The 15,961-nt window shown below is 50.1% G+C and overlaps 1 protein-coding gene across 36 annotated transcripts in view; it reads left to right on the forward strand.

Moving 5' to 3' along the window:
- LOC127916403 (RING finger protein 150-like) overlaps positions 1 to 15,961 on the forward strand; it is a 44,045-nt gene continuing 28,084 nt past the window's right edge. For 26 of the 36 annotated variants that reach the window (XR_008094906.1, XR_008094908.1, XR_008094907.1 and 23 more), the window contains exons 1-2: positions 1 to 697; positions 8,621 to 8,871. Coding sequence is in view for 26 of the 36 variants with exons in the window: in XM_052498119.1 (XP_052354079.1) it covers positions 250 to 697; positions 8,621 to 8,871 (699 nt within the window). In the remaining 10 variants the exon portion in view is untranslated. The remainder of the gene's footprint in view (positions 698 to 8,620; positions 8,872 to 15,961) is intronic. The other 10 variants (XR_008094902.1, XR_008094904.1, XR_008094903.1 and 7 more) reach the window with 1 other exon arrangement.

A 15,961-nucleotide genomic window follows, 5' to 3' on the forward strand; every position in this document is an offset into this window, starting at 1 on the left:
GTTGATTTGAGGTTTTGAAAAAGGAAGTGTGTTTTTTTTCCCCCTTTGGCTTTCTGCAGCCCTACATGAAGTAGCTAGTAGAGGAGGAGGTGTGTTTATACACAGAGAGAGAGAGAGAGAGAGAGAGAGAGACCGGGGGATGGATGGAAAACAACCCGTTCGTTATGGCGTAACTAACTAACAGTATCTAGTTGTAGGTGTGGACGGTACTGCAGACGGAGATCATAATAAACCCAGATAGTTCTGATCATGTCGTTGATGCAGGCCTGCCGCAGTTTAGCCCTATCTACATGGCTCCTGACGTTTTGTTTCGTTCACCTCCTCTGTTTGGACTTTACCGTCGCCGAGAGAGAGGAGTGGTACACCGCTTTCGTTAATATCACCTACAGAGACCCGGTCACCTCTGAAGTCCGGACGGAGAAAGCAGAATATGGTCGATACGGGGAACACTCGCTTAAACGCGACGCAAAGGGAGTCGTGGTACTTCCTTCTCTCTCTCAGGATAGACAAGCCTGTGATCCCGGTACCCGGTTCTCTGTTCCGGTCCAAGGCAGTGCGTGGATAGCCCTGATTGCCAGGGGAAACTGCACATTTAAAGATAAGATAAGACACGCAGCGAGCCAAAACGCCTCGGCCATCGTCATATTCAACGTTGGATCCAGCGACTCCAATGATACAATCACCATGCCACATTCAGGTATGGACGAGCAGGCCAGATCGTCATATGATGTATCGGGTCACACAGGGTGGGGGGTTGTTATGCATAGATTACTTGTTTACTGCGATCATCCAGGGCGTAGGTGTTATGTCTATCTTGTAAGACTTGTGTGTATGTAGTAGCTATGTATATTTATGAATAGGGGGAATAGGGGATAGAGACCCCACCATGCAGTGGGTATAATATAGGGGGTAGAGACCCCACCATGCAGTGGGTATAGTATAGGGGGTAGAGACCCCACCATGCAGTGGGTATAGTATAGGGGGTAGAGACCCCACCATGCAGTGGGTATAGTATAGGGGATAGAGACCCCACCATGCAGTGGGTATAGTATAGGGGGTAGAGACCCCACCATGCAGTGGGTATAGTATAGGGGTTAGAGACCCCACCATGCAGTGGGTATAGTATAGGGGGTAGAGACCCCACCATGCAGTGGGTATAGTATAGGGGGTAGAGACCCCACCATGCAGTGGGTATAGTATAGGGGATAGAGACCCCACCATGCAGTGGGTATAGTATAGGGGGTAGAGACCCCACCATGCAGTGGGTATAGTATAGGGGGTAGAGACCCCACCATGCAGTGGGTATAGTATAGGGGATAGAGACCCCACCATGCAGTGGGTATAGTATAGGGGGTAGAGACCCCACCATGCAGTGGGTATAGTATAGGGGGTAGAGACCCCACCATGCAGTGGGTATAGTATAGGGGTAGAGACCCCACCATGCAGTGGGTATAGTATGGGGGGTAGAGAGACCCCACCATGCAGTGGGTATAGTATAGGGGGTAGAGACCCCACCATGCAGTGGGTATAGTATAGGGGTAGAGACCCCACCATGCAGTGGGTATAGTATAGGGGTAGTAGAGACCCCACCATGCAGTGGGTATAGTATAGGGGTAGAGACCCCAGTGGGTATAGTATAGGGGTAGAGACCTCACCATGCAGTGGGTATAGTATAGGGGGTAGAGACCCCACCATGCAGTGGGGTATAGGGGTATGCAGTGGGGTATAGGGGTAGAGACCCCACCATGCAGTGGGTATAGTATAGGGGTAGAGACCCCACCATGCAGTCGGTATAGTATAGGGGTAGAGACCCCACCATGCAGTGGGTATAGTATAGGGGGTAGAGAGACTCCACCATGCAGTGGGTATAGTATAGGGGTAGAGACCCCACCATGCAGTGGGTATAGTATAGGGGGTAGAGAGACCCCACCATCCAGTGGGTATAGTATAGGGGGTAGAGACCCCACCATGCAGTGGGTATAGTATAGGGGTAGAGACCCCACCATGCAGTGGGTATAGTATAGGGGGTAGAGACCCCACCATGCAGTGGGTATAGTATAGGGGTAGAGACCCCACCTTGCAGTGGGTATAGTATAGGGGTAGAGACCCACCATGCCACCATGCAGTGGGTATAGTATAGGGGGTAGAGACCCCACCATGCAGTGGGTATAGTATAGGGGTAGAGAGACCCCACCATGCAGTGGGTATAGTATAGGGGGTAGAGAGACCCCACCATGCAGTGGGTATAGTATAGGGGGCAGAGAGACCCCACCATGCAGTGGGTATAGTATAGGGGTAGAGACCCCACCATGCAGTGGGTATAGTATAGAGAGACCCCACCATGCAGTGGGTATAGTATAGGGGGTAGAGACCCCACCATGCAGTGGGTATAGTATAGGGGGTAGAGAGACCCCACCATGCAGTGGGGTATAGTGGATAGAGACCCCACCATGCAGTGGGTATAGTATAGGGGGTAGAGACCCCACCATGCAGTGGGTATAGTATAGGGGGTAGAGACCCCACCATGCAGTGGGTATAGTATAGGGGGTAGAGAGACCCCACCATGCAGTGGGTATAGTATAGGGGGTAGAGAGACCCCACCATGCAGTGGGTATAGTATAGGGGGTAGAGAGACCCCACCATGCAGTGGGTATAGTATAGGGGGTAGAGACCCCACCATGCAGTGGGTATAGTATAGGGGGTAGAGACCCACCATGCAGTGGTATAGTATAGTACAATGCAGTGGGTATAGTATAGGGGAGAGACCCCACCATGCAGTGGGTATAGTATAGGGGGTAGAGACTCCACCATGCAGTGGGTATAGTATAGGGGATAGAGACCCCACCATGCAGTGGGTATAGTATAGTGGGTAGAGAGACCCCACCATGCAGTGGGTATAGTATAGGGGGTAGAGACCCCACCATGCAGTGGGTATAGTATAGGGGTAGAGACCCACCATGCAGTGGGTATAGTATAGGGGGGTAGAGACCCCACCATGCAGTGGGGTATAGTATAGAGACCCCACCATGCAGTGGGTATAGAGAGACCCCACCTTGCATAGAGACCCCACCATGCAGTGGGTATAGTATAGGGGGTAGAGACACCACCATGCAGTGGGTATAGTATAGTGGGTAGAGACCCCACCATGCAGTGGGTATAGTATGGGGGGGTAGAGACCCCACCATGCAGGGGTAGGGGTAGAGACTCCACCATGCAGTGGGTATAGTATAGGGTGTAGAGACCCCACCATGCAGTGGGTATAGTATAGGGTGTAGAGACCCCACCTTGCAGTGGGTATAGTATAGGGGTAGAGAGACCCCACCATGCAGTGGGTATAGTATAGGGGGTAGAGACCCCACCATGCAGTGGGTATAGTATAGGGGGTAGAGACCCCACCTTGCAGTGGGTATAGTATAGGGGGTAGAGAGACCCCACCATGCAGTGGGTATAGAGTACAGGCTTAACTGAACGATAGCAGACTAAAGTAAAATATGGACGTTTATGGAATAGTTTTGGGGGTCGGGTTTCGTCTCCGAGGAATGCTCCTCAGAGCCAGATGTTGATGACAGGTTACCCTATGCTTGGCAGCTGGCCTCGGGAACCACCCCGGCTGGGAGAACGGGGTTCCCATGACGGCCTTTCAGGTTATCATGCTGGTGGTGGGAAGGTGAAAGTTCATTGGACGACTGTTGCAGCAAAACATAGTGACAGACAACGGATGAGTTGACATAAATACTCACCTAGATGTATTCCCATTGGTTGACAGAAAGGGGAGGGATTATTGCGTAATTGAGCCCCTAGGTTAATTGGCGGCGTTCTAGAATGTTCTTACTGTGCCGTGCTCATAGGCTGAAGTTAATTGGTGAATGGCATTCTGCATGTTTGCTAATGGTAAAGAGGAGGAGAGACTGGATGCTAATCCTGATGAGGTAACATTCTAACCTCTACCCTATAAATACCAGCTATGCTGATGAGGTAACATTCTAACCATCTTTGCTGTTGAGGTAACATTCTAACCTCTATGCTGCTGAGGTAACATTCTAACCTCTATGCTGCTGAGGTAACATTCTAACCTCTATGCTGCTGAGGTAACATTCTAACCTCTATGCTGCTGAGGTAACATTCTAACCTCTATGCTGCTGAGGTAACATTCTAACCTCTATGCTGCTGAGGTAACATTCTAACCTCTATGCTGCTGAGGTAACATTCTAACCTCTATGCTGCTGAGGTAACATTCTAACCTCTTTGCTGCTGAGGTAACATTCTAACCTCTTTGCTGCTGAGGTAACATTCTAACCTCTTTGCTGCTGAGGTAACATTCTAACCTCTATGCTGATGAGGTAACATTCTAACCTCTATGCTGATGAGGTAACATTCTAACCTCTATGCTGATGAGGTAACATTCTAACCTCTTTGCTGCTGAGGTAACATTCTAACCTCTATGCTGATGAGGTAACATTCTAACCTCTATGCTGATGAGGTAACATTCTAACCTCTATGCTGATGAGGTAACATTCTAACCATCTTTGCTGATGAGGTAACATTCTAACCTCTATGCTGCTGAGGTAACATTCTAACCTCTACACTATAAATACCAGCTATGCTGCTGAGGTAACATTCTAACCTCTACCCTATAAATACCAGCTATGCTGATGAGGTAACATTCTAACCATCTTTGCTGTTGAGGTAACATTATAACCTCTATGCTGCTGAGGTAACATTCTAACCTCTACCCTATAAATACCAGCTATGCTGATGAGGTAACATTCTAACCTCTATGCTGATGAGGTAACATTCTAACCTCTACCCTATAAATACCAGCTATGCTGATGAGGTAACATTCTAACCTCTATGCTGATGAGGTAACATTCTAACCTCTACCCTATAAATACCAGCTATGCTGATGAGGTAACATTCTAACCTCTATGCTGATGCGGTAACATTCTAACCTCTTTGCTGATGCGGTAACATTCTAACCTCTATGCTGATGAGGTAACATTCTAACCTCTTTGCTGATGCGGTAACATTCTAACCTCTTTGCTGATGCGGTAACATTCTAACCTCTATGCTGATGAGGTAACATTCTAACCTCTTTGCTGATGCGGTAACATTCTAACCTCTATGCTGCTGAGGTAACATTCTAACCTCTTTGCTGATGCGGTAACATTCTAACCTCTATGCTGCTGAGGTAACATTCTAACCTCTATGCTGATGCGGTAACATTCTAACCTCTATGCTGCTGAGGTAACATTCTAACCTCTATGCTGATGCGGTAACATTCTAACCTCTATGCTGCTGAGGTAACATTTTAACCTCTATGCTGCTGAGGTAACATTCTAACCTCTTTGCTGATGCGGTAACATTTTAACCTCTATGCTGCTGAGGTAACATTTTAACCTCTATGCTGCTGAGGTAACATTTTAACCTCTATGCTGATGAGGTAACATTCTAACCTCTATGCTGCTGAGGTAACATTCTAACCTCTATGCTGATGAGGTAACATTCTAACCTCTATGCTGCTGAGGTAACATTCTAACCTCTATGCTGCTGAGGTAACATTCTAACCTCTATGCTGCTGAGGTAACATTCTAACCTCTATGCTGCTGAGGTAACATTCTAACCTCTATGCTGCTGAGGTAACATTCTAACCTCTATGCTGCTGAGGTAACATCCTAACCTCTACCCTACACACAAAAAATATATATAAACACAACATGTAAAGTGTTGGTCCCATGTTTAATGAGCTGACATGAAAGATTCCACAGAAATGTTCCATACTCAGAAAAAGCTTATTTCTCCCAAATGTTGTGCACAAATTTGTTTACATCCCTGTTAGTGAGTATTTCTCCTTTTGTCAAGATAATCCATCCACCTGAGAGGTGTGGCATATCAAGAATGTGATTAATCAGCATGATCATTACACAGGTGCACCTTGTGCTGGAGACAATAAATGAAAACTAAAATGTACAGATGTCTCAAGTTTTGAGGGAGCGTGCAATTGGCATGCTGACTGCAGGAATGTCCACCAGAGCTGTTGCCAGAGATGGTATATAAATTAGCATTACCTTAGTTTTTAGAGAATTTGTCAGTACGTCCAACCGTTCTCAACCGTGGACCACGTGTAACCACGACAACCCAGGACCTCCGCATCCGGCTTCTTCACCTGCGGGATCTTCTGAGACCAGTCACCTGGACAGCTGATGAAACTGGGTTTGCTCGTCGTCCTCACCAGGGTCTTGACCTGACTGCAGTTTGGCGTCGTAACCGACTTCAGTGGGAAAAATGATCACCTTCGATGGCCGCTGGACTCGCTGGAGAAGTGTGTTCTACACGGATGAATCCTGGTTTCAACTGTACCGGGCAGACGGCGTGTGTGGTGTGGGTGGGGTGTGGTGTGGTGTGGTGTGGGTGGGGTGTGGTGTGGGTGGGGTGTGGTGTGGGTGGGGTGTGGTGTGCTGTGGGTGGGGTGTGGTGTGCTGTGGTGTGGTGTGTGGTGTGCTGTGGTGTGGTGTGGGTGGGGTGTGGTGTGCTGTGGTGTGTGGTGTGGTGTGGGTGTGGTGTGGGTGGGGTGTGGTGTGGTGTGGGTGTGGTGGTTGTGGTGTGGGTGTGGTGTGGTTGTGGTGTGGGTGTGGTGTGGGTGTGGTGTGGTTGTGGTGTGGGTGTGGTGTGGTTGTGGTGTGGTGTTGTGGTGTGGGTGTGGTGTTGTGGTGTGGGTGTGGTGTGGTTGTGCTGTGGTGTGTGGTGTGCTGTGGTGTGGATGTGGTGTGTGGGGTGTGTGTGGGTGTGGTGTGGGTGTGGGTGGGGTGTGGTGTGGGTGTGGTGTGGGTGTGGTGTGGGTGTGGTGTGTGGGTGTGGTGTGGGTGTGGTGTGGGTGTGGTGTGGGTGTGGTGTGGGTGTGGTGTGGTTGTGGTGTGGGTGTGGTGTGGTGTGGTGTGGTGTGATGTGGTGTGGGTGTGCTGTGGTGTGGTGTGGGTGTGCTGTGGGTGTGCTGTGGTGTGGGTGTGGTGTGGGTGTGGTGTGGGTGTGGTGTGGTGTGGGTGTGCTGTGGTGTGGGTGTGGTGTGCTGTGGTGTGCTGTGGTGTGGTGTGGGTGTGCTGTGGTGTGGTGTGCTGTGGTGTGGGTGTGCTGTGGTGTGGGTGTGGTGTGGGTGTGGTGTGGGCGAGCGGTTTGCTGATGTCAACGTGGCGGTGGGGTTATGGTATGGACAGGCATAAACTACAGTCAACAAAGCCAATAGCATTTTATCGATGGCAATTTGAATGCACAAAAATACAGTCATCCTGAGGCCCATTTAAAAATATATATATATTTTTTTTAATATCTGTTACCAACGGATTAATATCTGTATGTCCAGACATGTGAAATCCATCGATTATGAACTAATGATTTTATTTTAAATTGAGTGATTTTCCTTAAATGAACTCAGGAAAATCTTTGAAAAAAGTTTTTTTTTTTTTTTTTTTTTTGTTCAGTTTGATCAGGCCACTATCAGTTGATCAAACTGGAGAACCTAGATGGCTGTCGTTTATGTAAATAAGGAGGAAGTGATGGGAGAGAAGAGCCGTGCAAACTACAGTATTCCCTCTGTGAGGAGACAATGAATGACATTTGAGTCAGGAGAACTGAAATGCAATACTACAGTTCATTGAACTCTTAATAGACGGAGCCTACAGACAAAACATCAAAACACATTAAGAACACCATCTTAATATTGATTGGCCCAGCCAGAGCCCGGACTTGAACCCTGATCGAACATGTCTGGAGAGACCTGAAAATAGCTGTGCAGCGACGCTCCCCATCCAACCTGACAGAGCCTGAGAGGATCTGCAGAGAAGAATGGGAGAAACTCCCCAAATACAGGTGTGCCAAGCTTGTAGCATCAAACCCAAGAAGACTGGAGGATATAATCGCTGCCAAAGGTGTTTCAACAAAGTACTGAGTAAAGGGTCTGAGTACTTGTGTAAATGTGATATTTCCATAATTTTTTCTCAATTTGTAAAAACTTCTTAACCTGTTTCTGCTTTGTCCTTTATGGCGTATTGTGTAGATTGAGGAGTAAAAAAAAAAATGATTTAATACATTTTTAGAATAAGGCTGTAACGTAACAAAATGTGGGAAAGGTAGAGGGGTCTGAATACTTTAGGAATGCACTGTACAGTGCATGTCCATCTCTCTCACACACACACACACACACACACACACACACACACACACACACACACACACACACACACACACACACACACACACACAGGGACCTAACATGTGGCAGGAAAACAATCCCCGCACCATTACACCTCCAGCCTGTACCGTTGATTGGTATCAAGGGACTTAACGTGTACCTGGTGTTTATGTTAGGATGGAACACTCAGGAGTTCTGTTTACAGTCCCAGTGTTCTTAGAATCTATGTGGAGGTTCTAAATTCTGCCACAGGAGACAAGTCCCGTCCCAGGCAGCAACAAGGCTTCTTCTGCTGAGCAGTGAACACACACACACACACACACACACACACACACACACACACACACACACACACACACACACACACACACACACACACACATGGAGTCTGTTTTATTTGTATTCCTGTCCTAAAATCTCCCCTCCCTCCCTTCTCAGGTATGGGTGACGTGGTTGCCATCATGATCCCCGAGCCTAAAGGTCGTGAGGTCGCTGCTCTGCTGGAGCGGAACGTCACGGTAACCATGCACATCACCATAGGAACGCGTAACCTCCAGAAGTACGTGAGCAGGACGTCGGTGGTGTTCGTCTCCATCTCCTTCATCATCCTGATGATCATCTCTCTGGCCTGGCTCGTCTTCTACTATATACAGAGGTTCAGATACGTCAACGCACGAGATCGCTACCAGGTACACACAGGGCTGGCACAATGACCCTAGAGACTGCTACCAGGTACACACAGGGCTGGCACAATGACCCTAGAGACTGCTACCAGGTACACACAGGGCTGGCACAATGACCCTAGAGACTGCTACCAGGTACACACAGGGCTGGCACAATGATCCTAGAGACTGCTACCAGGTACACACAGGGCTGGCACAATGACCCTAGAGACTGCTACCAGGTACACACAGGGCTGGCACAATGACCTAGAGACTGCTACCAGGTACACACAGGGCTGGCACAATGACCCTAGAGACTGCTACCAGGTACACACAGGGCTGGCACAATGATCCTAGAGACTGCTACCAGGTACACACAGGGCTGGCACAATGACCTAGAGACTGCTACCAGGTACACACAGGGCTGGCACAATGACCCTAGAGACTGCTACCAGGTACACACAGGGCTGGCACAGTGACCCTAGAGACTGCTACCAGGTACACACAGGGCTGGCACAATGACCCTAGAGACTGCTACCAGGTACACACAGGGCTGGCACAATGACCCTAGAGACTGCTACCAGGTACACACAGGGCTGGCACAATGACCCTAGAGACTGCTACCAGGTACACACAGGGCTGGCACAATGACCCTAGAGACTGCTACCAGGTACACACAGGGCTGGCACAATGATCCTAGAGACTGCTACCAGGTACACACAGGGCTGGCACAATGACCCTAGAGACTGCTACCAGGTACACACAGGGCTGGCACAATGACCCTAGAGACTGCTACCAGGTACACACAGGGCTGGCACAATGACCCTAGAGACTGCTACCAGGTACACACAGGGCTGGCACAATGACCCTAGAGACTACTACCAGGTACACACAGGTCTGGCACAATGACCCTAGAGACTGCTACCAGGTACACACAGGGCTGGCACAATGACCCTAGAGACTGCTACCAGGTACACACAGGTCTGGCACAATGACCCTAGAGACTGCTACCAGGTACACACAGGTCTGGCACAATGACCCTAGAGACTGCTACCAGGTACACACAGGGCTGGCACAATGACCCACAGAGACTGCTACCAGGCACAGGTCTGGCACAATGACCCTAGAGACTGCTACCAGGTACACACAGGGCTGGCACAATGACCCTAGAGACTGCTACCAGGTACACACAGGGCTGGCACAATGACCCTAGAGACTGCTACCAGGTACACACAGGTCTGGCACAATGACCCTAGAGACTGCTACCAGGTACACACAGGTCTGGCACAATGACCCTAGAGACTGCTACCAGGTACACACAGGTCTGGCACAATGACCCTAGAGACTGCTACCAGGTACACACAGGTCTGGCACAATGACCCTAGAGACTGCTACCAGGTACACACAGGGCTGGCACAATGACCCTAGAGACTGCTACCAGGTACACACAGGGCTGGCACAATGACCCTAGAGACTGCTACCAGGTACACACAGGGCTGGCACAATGACCCTAGAGACTGCTACCAGGTACACACAGGTCTGGCACAATGACCCTAGAGACTGCTACCAGGTACACACAGGTCTGGCACAATGACCCTAGATCCAACCAGGTACACACAGGGCTGGCACAATGACCCTAGACTCCAACCAGGTACACACAGGGCTGGCACAATGACCCTAGAGACTGCTACCAGGTACACACAGGTCTGGCACAATGACCCTAGATCCAACCAGGTACACACAGGTCTGGCACAATGACCCTAGATCCAACCAGGTACACACAGGTCTGGCACAATGACCCTAGATCCAACCAGGTACACACAGGGCTGGCACAATGACCCTAGAGACTGCTACCAGGTACACACAGGGCTGGCACAATGACCCTAGAGACCGCTACCAGGTACACACAGGGCTGGCACAATGACCCTAGAGACCGCTACCAGGTACACACAGGGCTGGCACAATGACCCTAGATCCAACCAGGTACACACAGGTCTCGCACAATGACCCTAGAGATCGCTACCACACAGGTCTGGCACAATGACCCTAGAGACCGCTACCAGGTACACACAGGTCTGGCACAATGACCCTAGAGACCGCTACCAGGTACACACAGGGCTGGCACAAAGACCCTAGAGACTGCTACCAGGTACACACAGGGCTGGCACAATGACCCTAGAGACTGCTACCAGGTACACACAGGGCTGGCACAATGACCCTAGAGACTGCTACCAGGTACACACAGGGCTGGCACAATGACCCTAGAGACCGCTACCAGGTACACACAGGGCTGGCACAATGACCCTAGAGACTGCTACCAGGTACACAGGTCTGGAACAATGACCCTAGAGACTGCTACCAGGTACACACAGGGCTGGCACAATGACCCTAGAGACTGCTACCAGGTACACACAGGTCTGGCACAATGACCCTAGAGACCGCTACCAGGTACACACAGGTCTGGCACAATGACCCTAGATCCAACCAGGTACACACAGGGCTGGCACAATGACCCTAGAGACTGCTACCAGGTACACACAGGTCTGGCACAATGACCCTAGATCCAACCAGGTACACACAGGTCTGGCACAATGACCCTAGATCCAACCAGGTACACAGGGCTGGCACAATGACCCTAGATCCAACCAGGTACACACAGGGCTGGCACAATGACCCTAGAGACTGCTACCAGGTACACACAGGGCTGGCACAATGACCCTAGAGACCGCTACCAGGTACACACAGGTCTGGCACAATGACCCTAGAGACTGCTACCAGGTACACACAGGGCTGGCACAATGACCCTAGAGACCGCTACCAGGTACACACAGGGCTGGCACAATGACCCTAGATCCAACCAGGTACACACAGGGCTGGCACAAAGACCCTAGAGACTGCTACCAAGTACAGGTCTGGCACAATGACCCTAGAGACTGCTACCAGGTACACAGGTCTGGCACAATGACCCTAGAGACTGCTACCAGGTACACACAGGTCTGGCACAATGACCCTAGAGACTGCTACCAGGTACACACAGGGCTGGCACAATGACCCTAGAGACTGCTACCAGGTACACACAGGTCTGGCACAATGACCCTAGAGACTGCTACCAGGTACACACAGGGCTGGAACAATGACCCTAGAGACCGCTACCAGGTACACACAGGGCTGGCACAATGACCCGAGATACTGCTACCAGGTACACACAGGGCTGGCACAATGACCCTAGATCCAACCAGGTACACACAGGGCTGGCACAATGACCCTAGAGACTGCTACCAGGTACACACAGGGCTGGCACAATGACCCTAGATCCAACCAGGTACACACAGGTCTGGCACAATGACCCTAGATCCAACCAGGTACACACAGGTCTGGCACAATGACCCTAGATCCAACCAGGTACACACAGGGCTGGCACAATGACCCTAGAGACTGCTACCAGGTACACACAGGGCTGGCACAATGACCCTAGAGACCGCTACCAGGTACACACAGGGCTGGCACAATGACCCTAGATCCAACCAGGTACACACAGGTCTCAGAACAATGACCCTAGAGATCGCTACCAGGTACACACAGGTCTGGCACAATGACCCTAGAGACCGCTACCAGGTACACAGGTCTGGCACAATGACCCTAGAGACCGCTACCAGGTACACAGGGCTGGCACAATGACCCTAGATCCAACCAGGTACACACAGGGCTGGCACAAAGACCCTAGAGACTGCTACCAGGTACACACAGGGCTGGCACAATGACCCTAGAGACTGCTACCAGGTACACACAGGGCTGGCACAATGACCCTAGAGACTGCTACCAGGTACACACAGGGCTGGCACAATGACCCTAGAGACTGCTACCAGGTACACACAGGGCTGGCACAATGACCCTAGAGACCGCTACCAGGTACACACAGGTCTGGCACAATGACCCTAGATCCAACCAGGTACACACAGGGCTGGCACAATGACCCTAGAGACTGCTACCAGGTACACACAGGTCTGGCACAATGACCCTAGATCCAACCAGGTACACACAGGTCTGGCACAATGACCCTAGAGACTGCTACCAGGTACACACAGGTCTGGAACAATGACCCTAGAGACTGCTACCAGGTACACACAGGGCTGGCACAATGACCCTAGAGACTGCTACCAGGTACACACAGGTCTGGCACAATGACCCTAGAGACCGCTACCAGGTACACACAGGTCTGGCACAATGACCTCTAGATCCAACCAGGTACACACAGGGCTGGCACAATGACCCTAGAGACTGCTACCAGGTACACAGGTCTGGCACAATGACCCTAGATCCAACCAGGTACACACAGGTCTGGCACAATGACCCTAGATCCAACCAGGTACACACAGGTCTGGCACAATGACCCTAGATCCAACCAGGTACACACAGGGCTGGCACAATGACCCTAGAGACTGCTACCAGGTACACACAGGGCTGGCACAATGACCCTAGAGACCGCTACCAGGTATACACAGGTCTGGCACAATGACCCTAGAGACTGCTACCAGGTACACACAGGGCTGGCAGAACAATGACCCTAGAGACTGCTACCAGGTACACACAGGGCTGGCACAATGACCTAGAGATCGCTACCAGGTACACACAGGTCTGGCACAATGACCCTAGAGACCGCTACCAGGTACACACAGGTCTGGCACAATGACCCTAGAGACCGCTACCAGGTACACACAGGGCTGGCACAATGACCCTAGATCCAACCAGGTACACACAGGGCTGGCACAAAGACCATAGAGACTGCTACCAGGTACACACAGGGCTGGCACAATGACCCTAGAGACTGCTACCAGGTACACACAGGGCTGGCACAATGACCCTAGAGACTGCTACCAGGTACACACAGGGCTGGCACAATGACCCTAGAGACTGCTACCAGGTACACAGGGCTGGCACAATGACCCTAGAGACTGCTACCAGGTACACACAGGGCTGGCACAATGACCCTAGAGACCGCTACCAGGTACACAGGGCTGGCACAATGACCCTAGAGACTGCTACCAGATACACACAGGGCTGGCACAATGACCCTAGAGACTGCTAGAACAGGTACACACAGGGCTGGCACAATGACCCTAGAGACCGCTACCAGGTACAACAGGGCTGGCACAATGACCCTAGAGACCGCTACCCAGGTACACAGGGCTGGCACAATGACCCTAGAGACCGCTACCAGGTACACACAGGGCTGGCACAATGACCCTAGAGACTGCTACCAGGTACACACAGGGCTGGCACAATGACCCTAGAGACCGCTACCAGGTACACACAGGGCTGGTAAATGACCCTAGAGACCGCTACCAGGTACACACAGGGCTGGCACAATGACCCTAGAGACCGCTACCAGGTACACACAGGGCTGGCACAATGAATAGATCCAACCAGGTACACACAGGACTGGCACAATGACCTAGATCCAACCAGGTACACACAGGGCTGGCACAATATAGAGACCGCTACCAGGTACACACAGGGCTGGCACAATGACCCTAGAGACGCTACCAGGTAGAACACAGGGCTGGCACAATGAATAGAACCGCTACCAGGTACACACAGGGCTGGTAAATAATGAATAGAACCAACCAGGTACACAGGGCTGGAATAGAACCTGACCCTAGATCCAACCAGGTAACCCTGGTAATACAATGACCCTAGAGACCGTAACCCAGGTACACACAGGGCTGAACCTGACCCTAGATCCAACCAGGTACACATGGCTGGTAAACAATGAATAGAGACCGCTAACCAGGTAAACAGGGAACCTAATAATGACCCTAGAGACCGCTACCAGGTACACACAGGGCTGGAATATAATGACCCTGATAACCAGGTACACACAGGGCTGGCACAATGAATAGATCCAACCAGGTAACACAGGGCTGAATAGAATGACCCTAGAGACCGCTACCAGTCACACACAGGGCTGGCACAATGACCCTAGATAACCAGGTACACACAGGGCTGGAACCTGTGACCCTAGATAACCAGGTACACACAGGGCTGGCACAATGACCCTAGAACCAACCAGGTACACACAGGGCTGCACAATGACCCTAGAGACCGCTACCAGTCACACACAGGGCTGGCACAATGACCCTAGATCCAACCAGGTACACAGGGCTGGCACAATGACCCTGGTCCAACCAGGTAGAACACAGGGCTGGCACAATGACCCTAGATCGTAAACCAGGTACACAGGGCTGGAACAATGACCCTAGATCCAACCAGGTACACACAGGTCTGGCACAATGACCCTAGATCCAACCAGGTACACACAGGGCTGTTTCTGACTCTTAACAACAAGATTAAACTTGATTGACTGGTAAATAGAATGAATAGAACCTGTAACCCTGGTAATATGACTGGTAAATAGAATGAATAGAACCTGTAACCCTGGTAATATGACTGGTAAATAGAATGAATAGAACCTCTAACCCTGGTAAATAGAATGAATAGAACCTGTAACCCTGGTAATATGACTGATAAATAGAATGAATAGAACCTGTAACCCTGGTAAATAGAATGAATAGAACCTGTAACCCTGGTAATATGACTGGTAAATAGAATGAATAGAACCTCTAACCCTGGTAAATAGAATGAATAGAACCTGTAACCCTGGTAATATGACTGGTAAATAGAATGAATAGAACATCTAACCCTGGTAATATGACTGGTAAATAGAATGAATAGAACATCTAACCCTGGTAATATGACTGGTAAATAGAATGAGTAGAACATGTAACCCTGGTAATATGACTGGTAAATAGAATGAATAGAACCTGTAACCCTGGTAATATGACTGGTAAATGAGAATAAATAGAACCTGTAACCCTGGTAATATGACTGGTAAATAGAATGAATAGAACCTGTAACCCTGGTAATATGACTGGTAAATAGAATGAATAGAACCTGTAACCCTGGTAATATGACTGGTAAATAGAATGAATGAATAGAACCTGTAACCCTGGTAATATGACTGGTAAATAGAATGAATAGAACCTGTAACCCTGGTAATATGACTGGTAAATAGAATGAATAGAACCTGTAACTCTGGTAATATGACTGGTAAATAGAA

Source organism: Oncorhynchus keta, chromosome 35 (genome assembly GCF_023373465.1).
Source record: "Oncorhynchus keta strain PuntledgeMale-10-30-2019 chromosome 35, Oket_V2, whole genome shotgun sequence".
Classification (NCBI taxonomy): domain Eukaryota; kingdom Metazoa; phylum Chordata; class Actinopteri; order Salmoniformes; family Salmonidae; genus Oncorhynchus; species Oncorhynchus keta.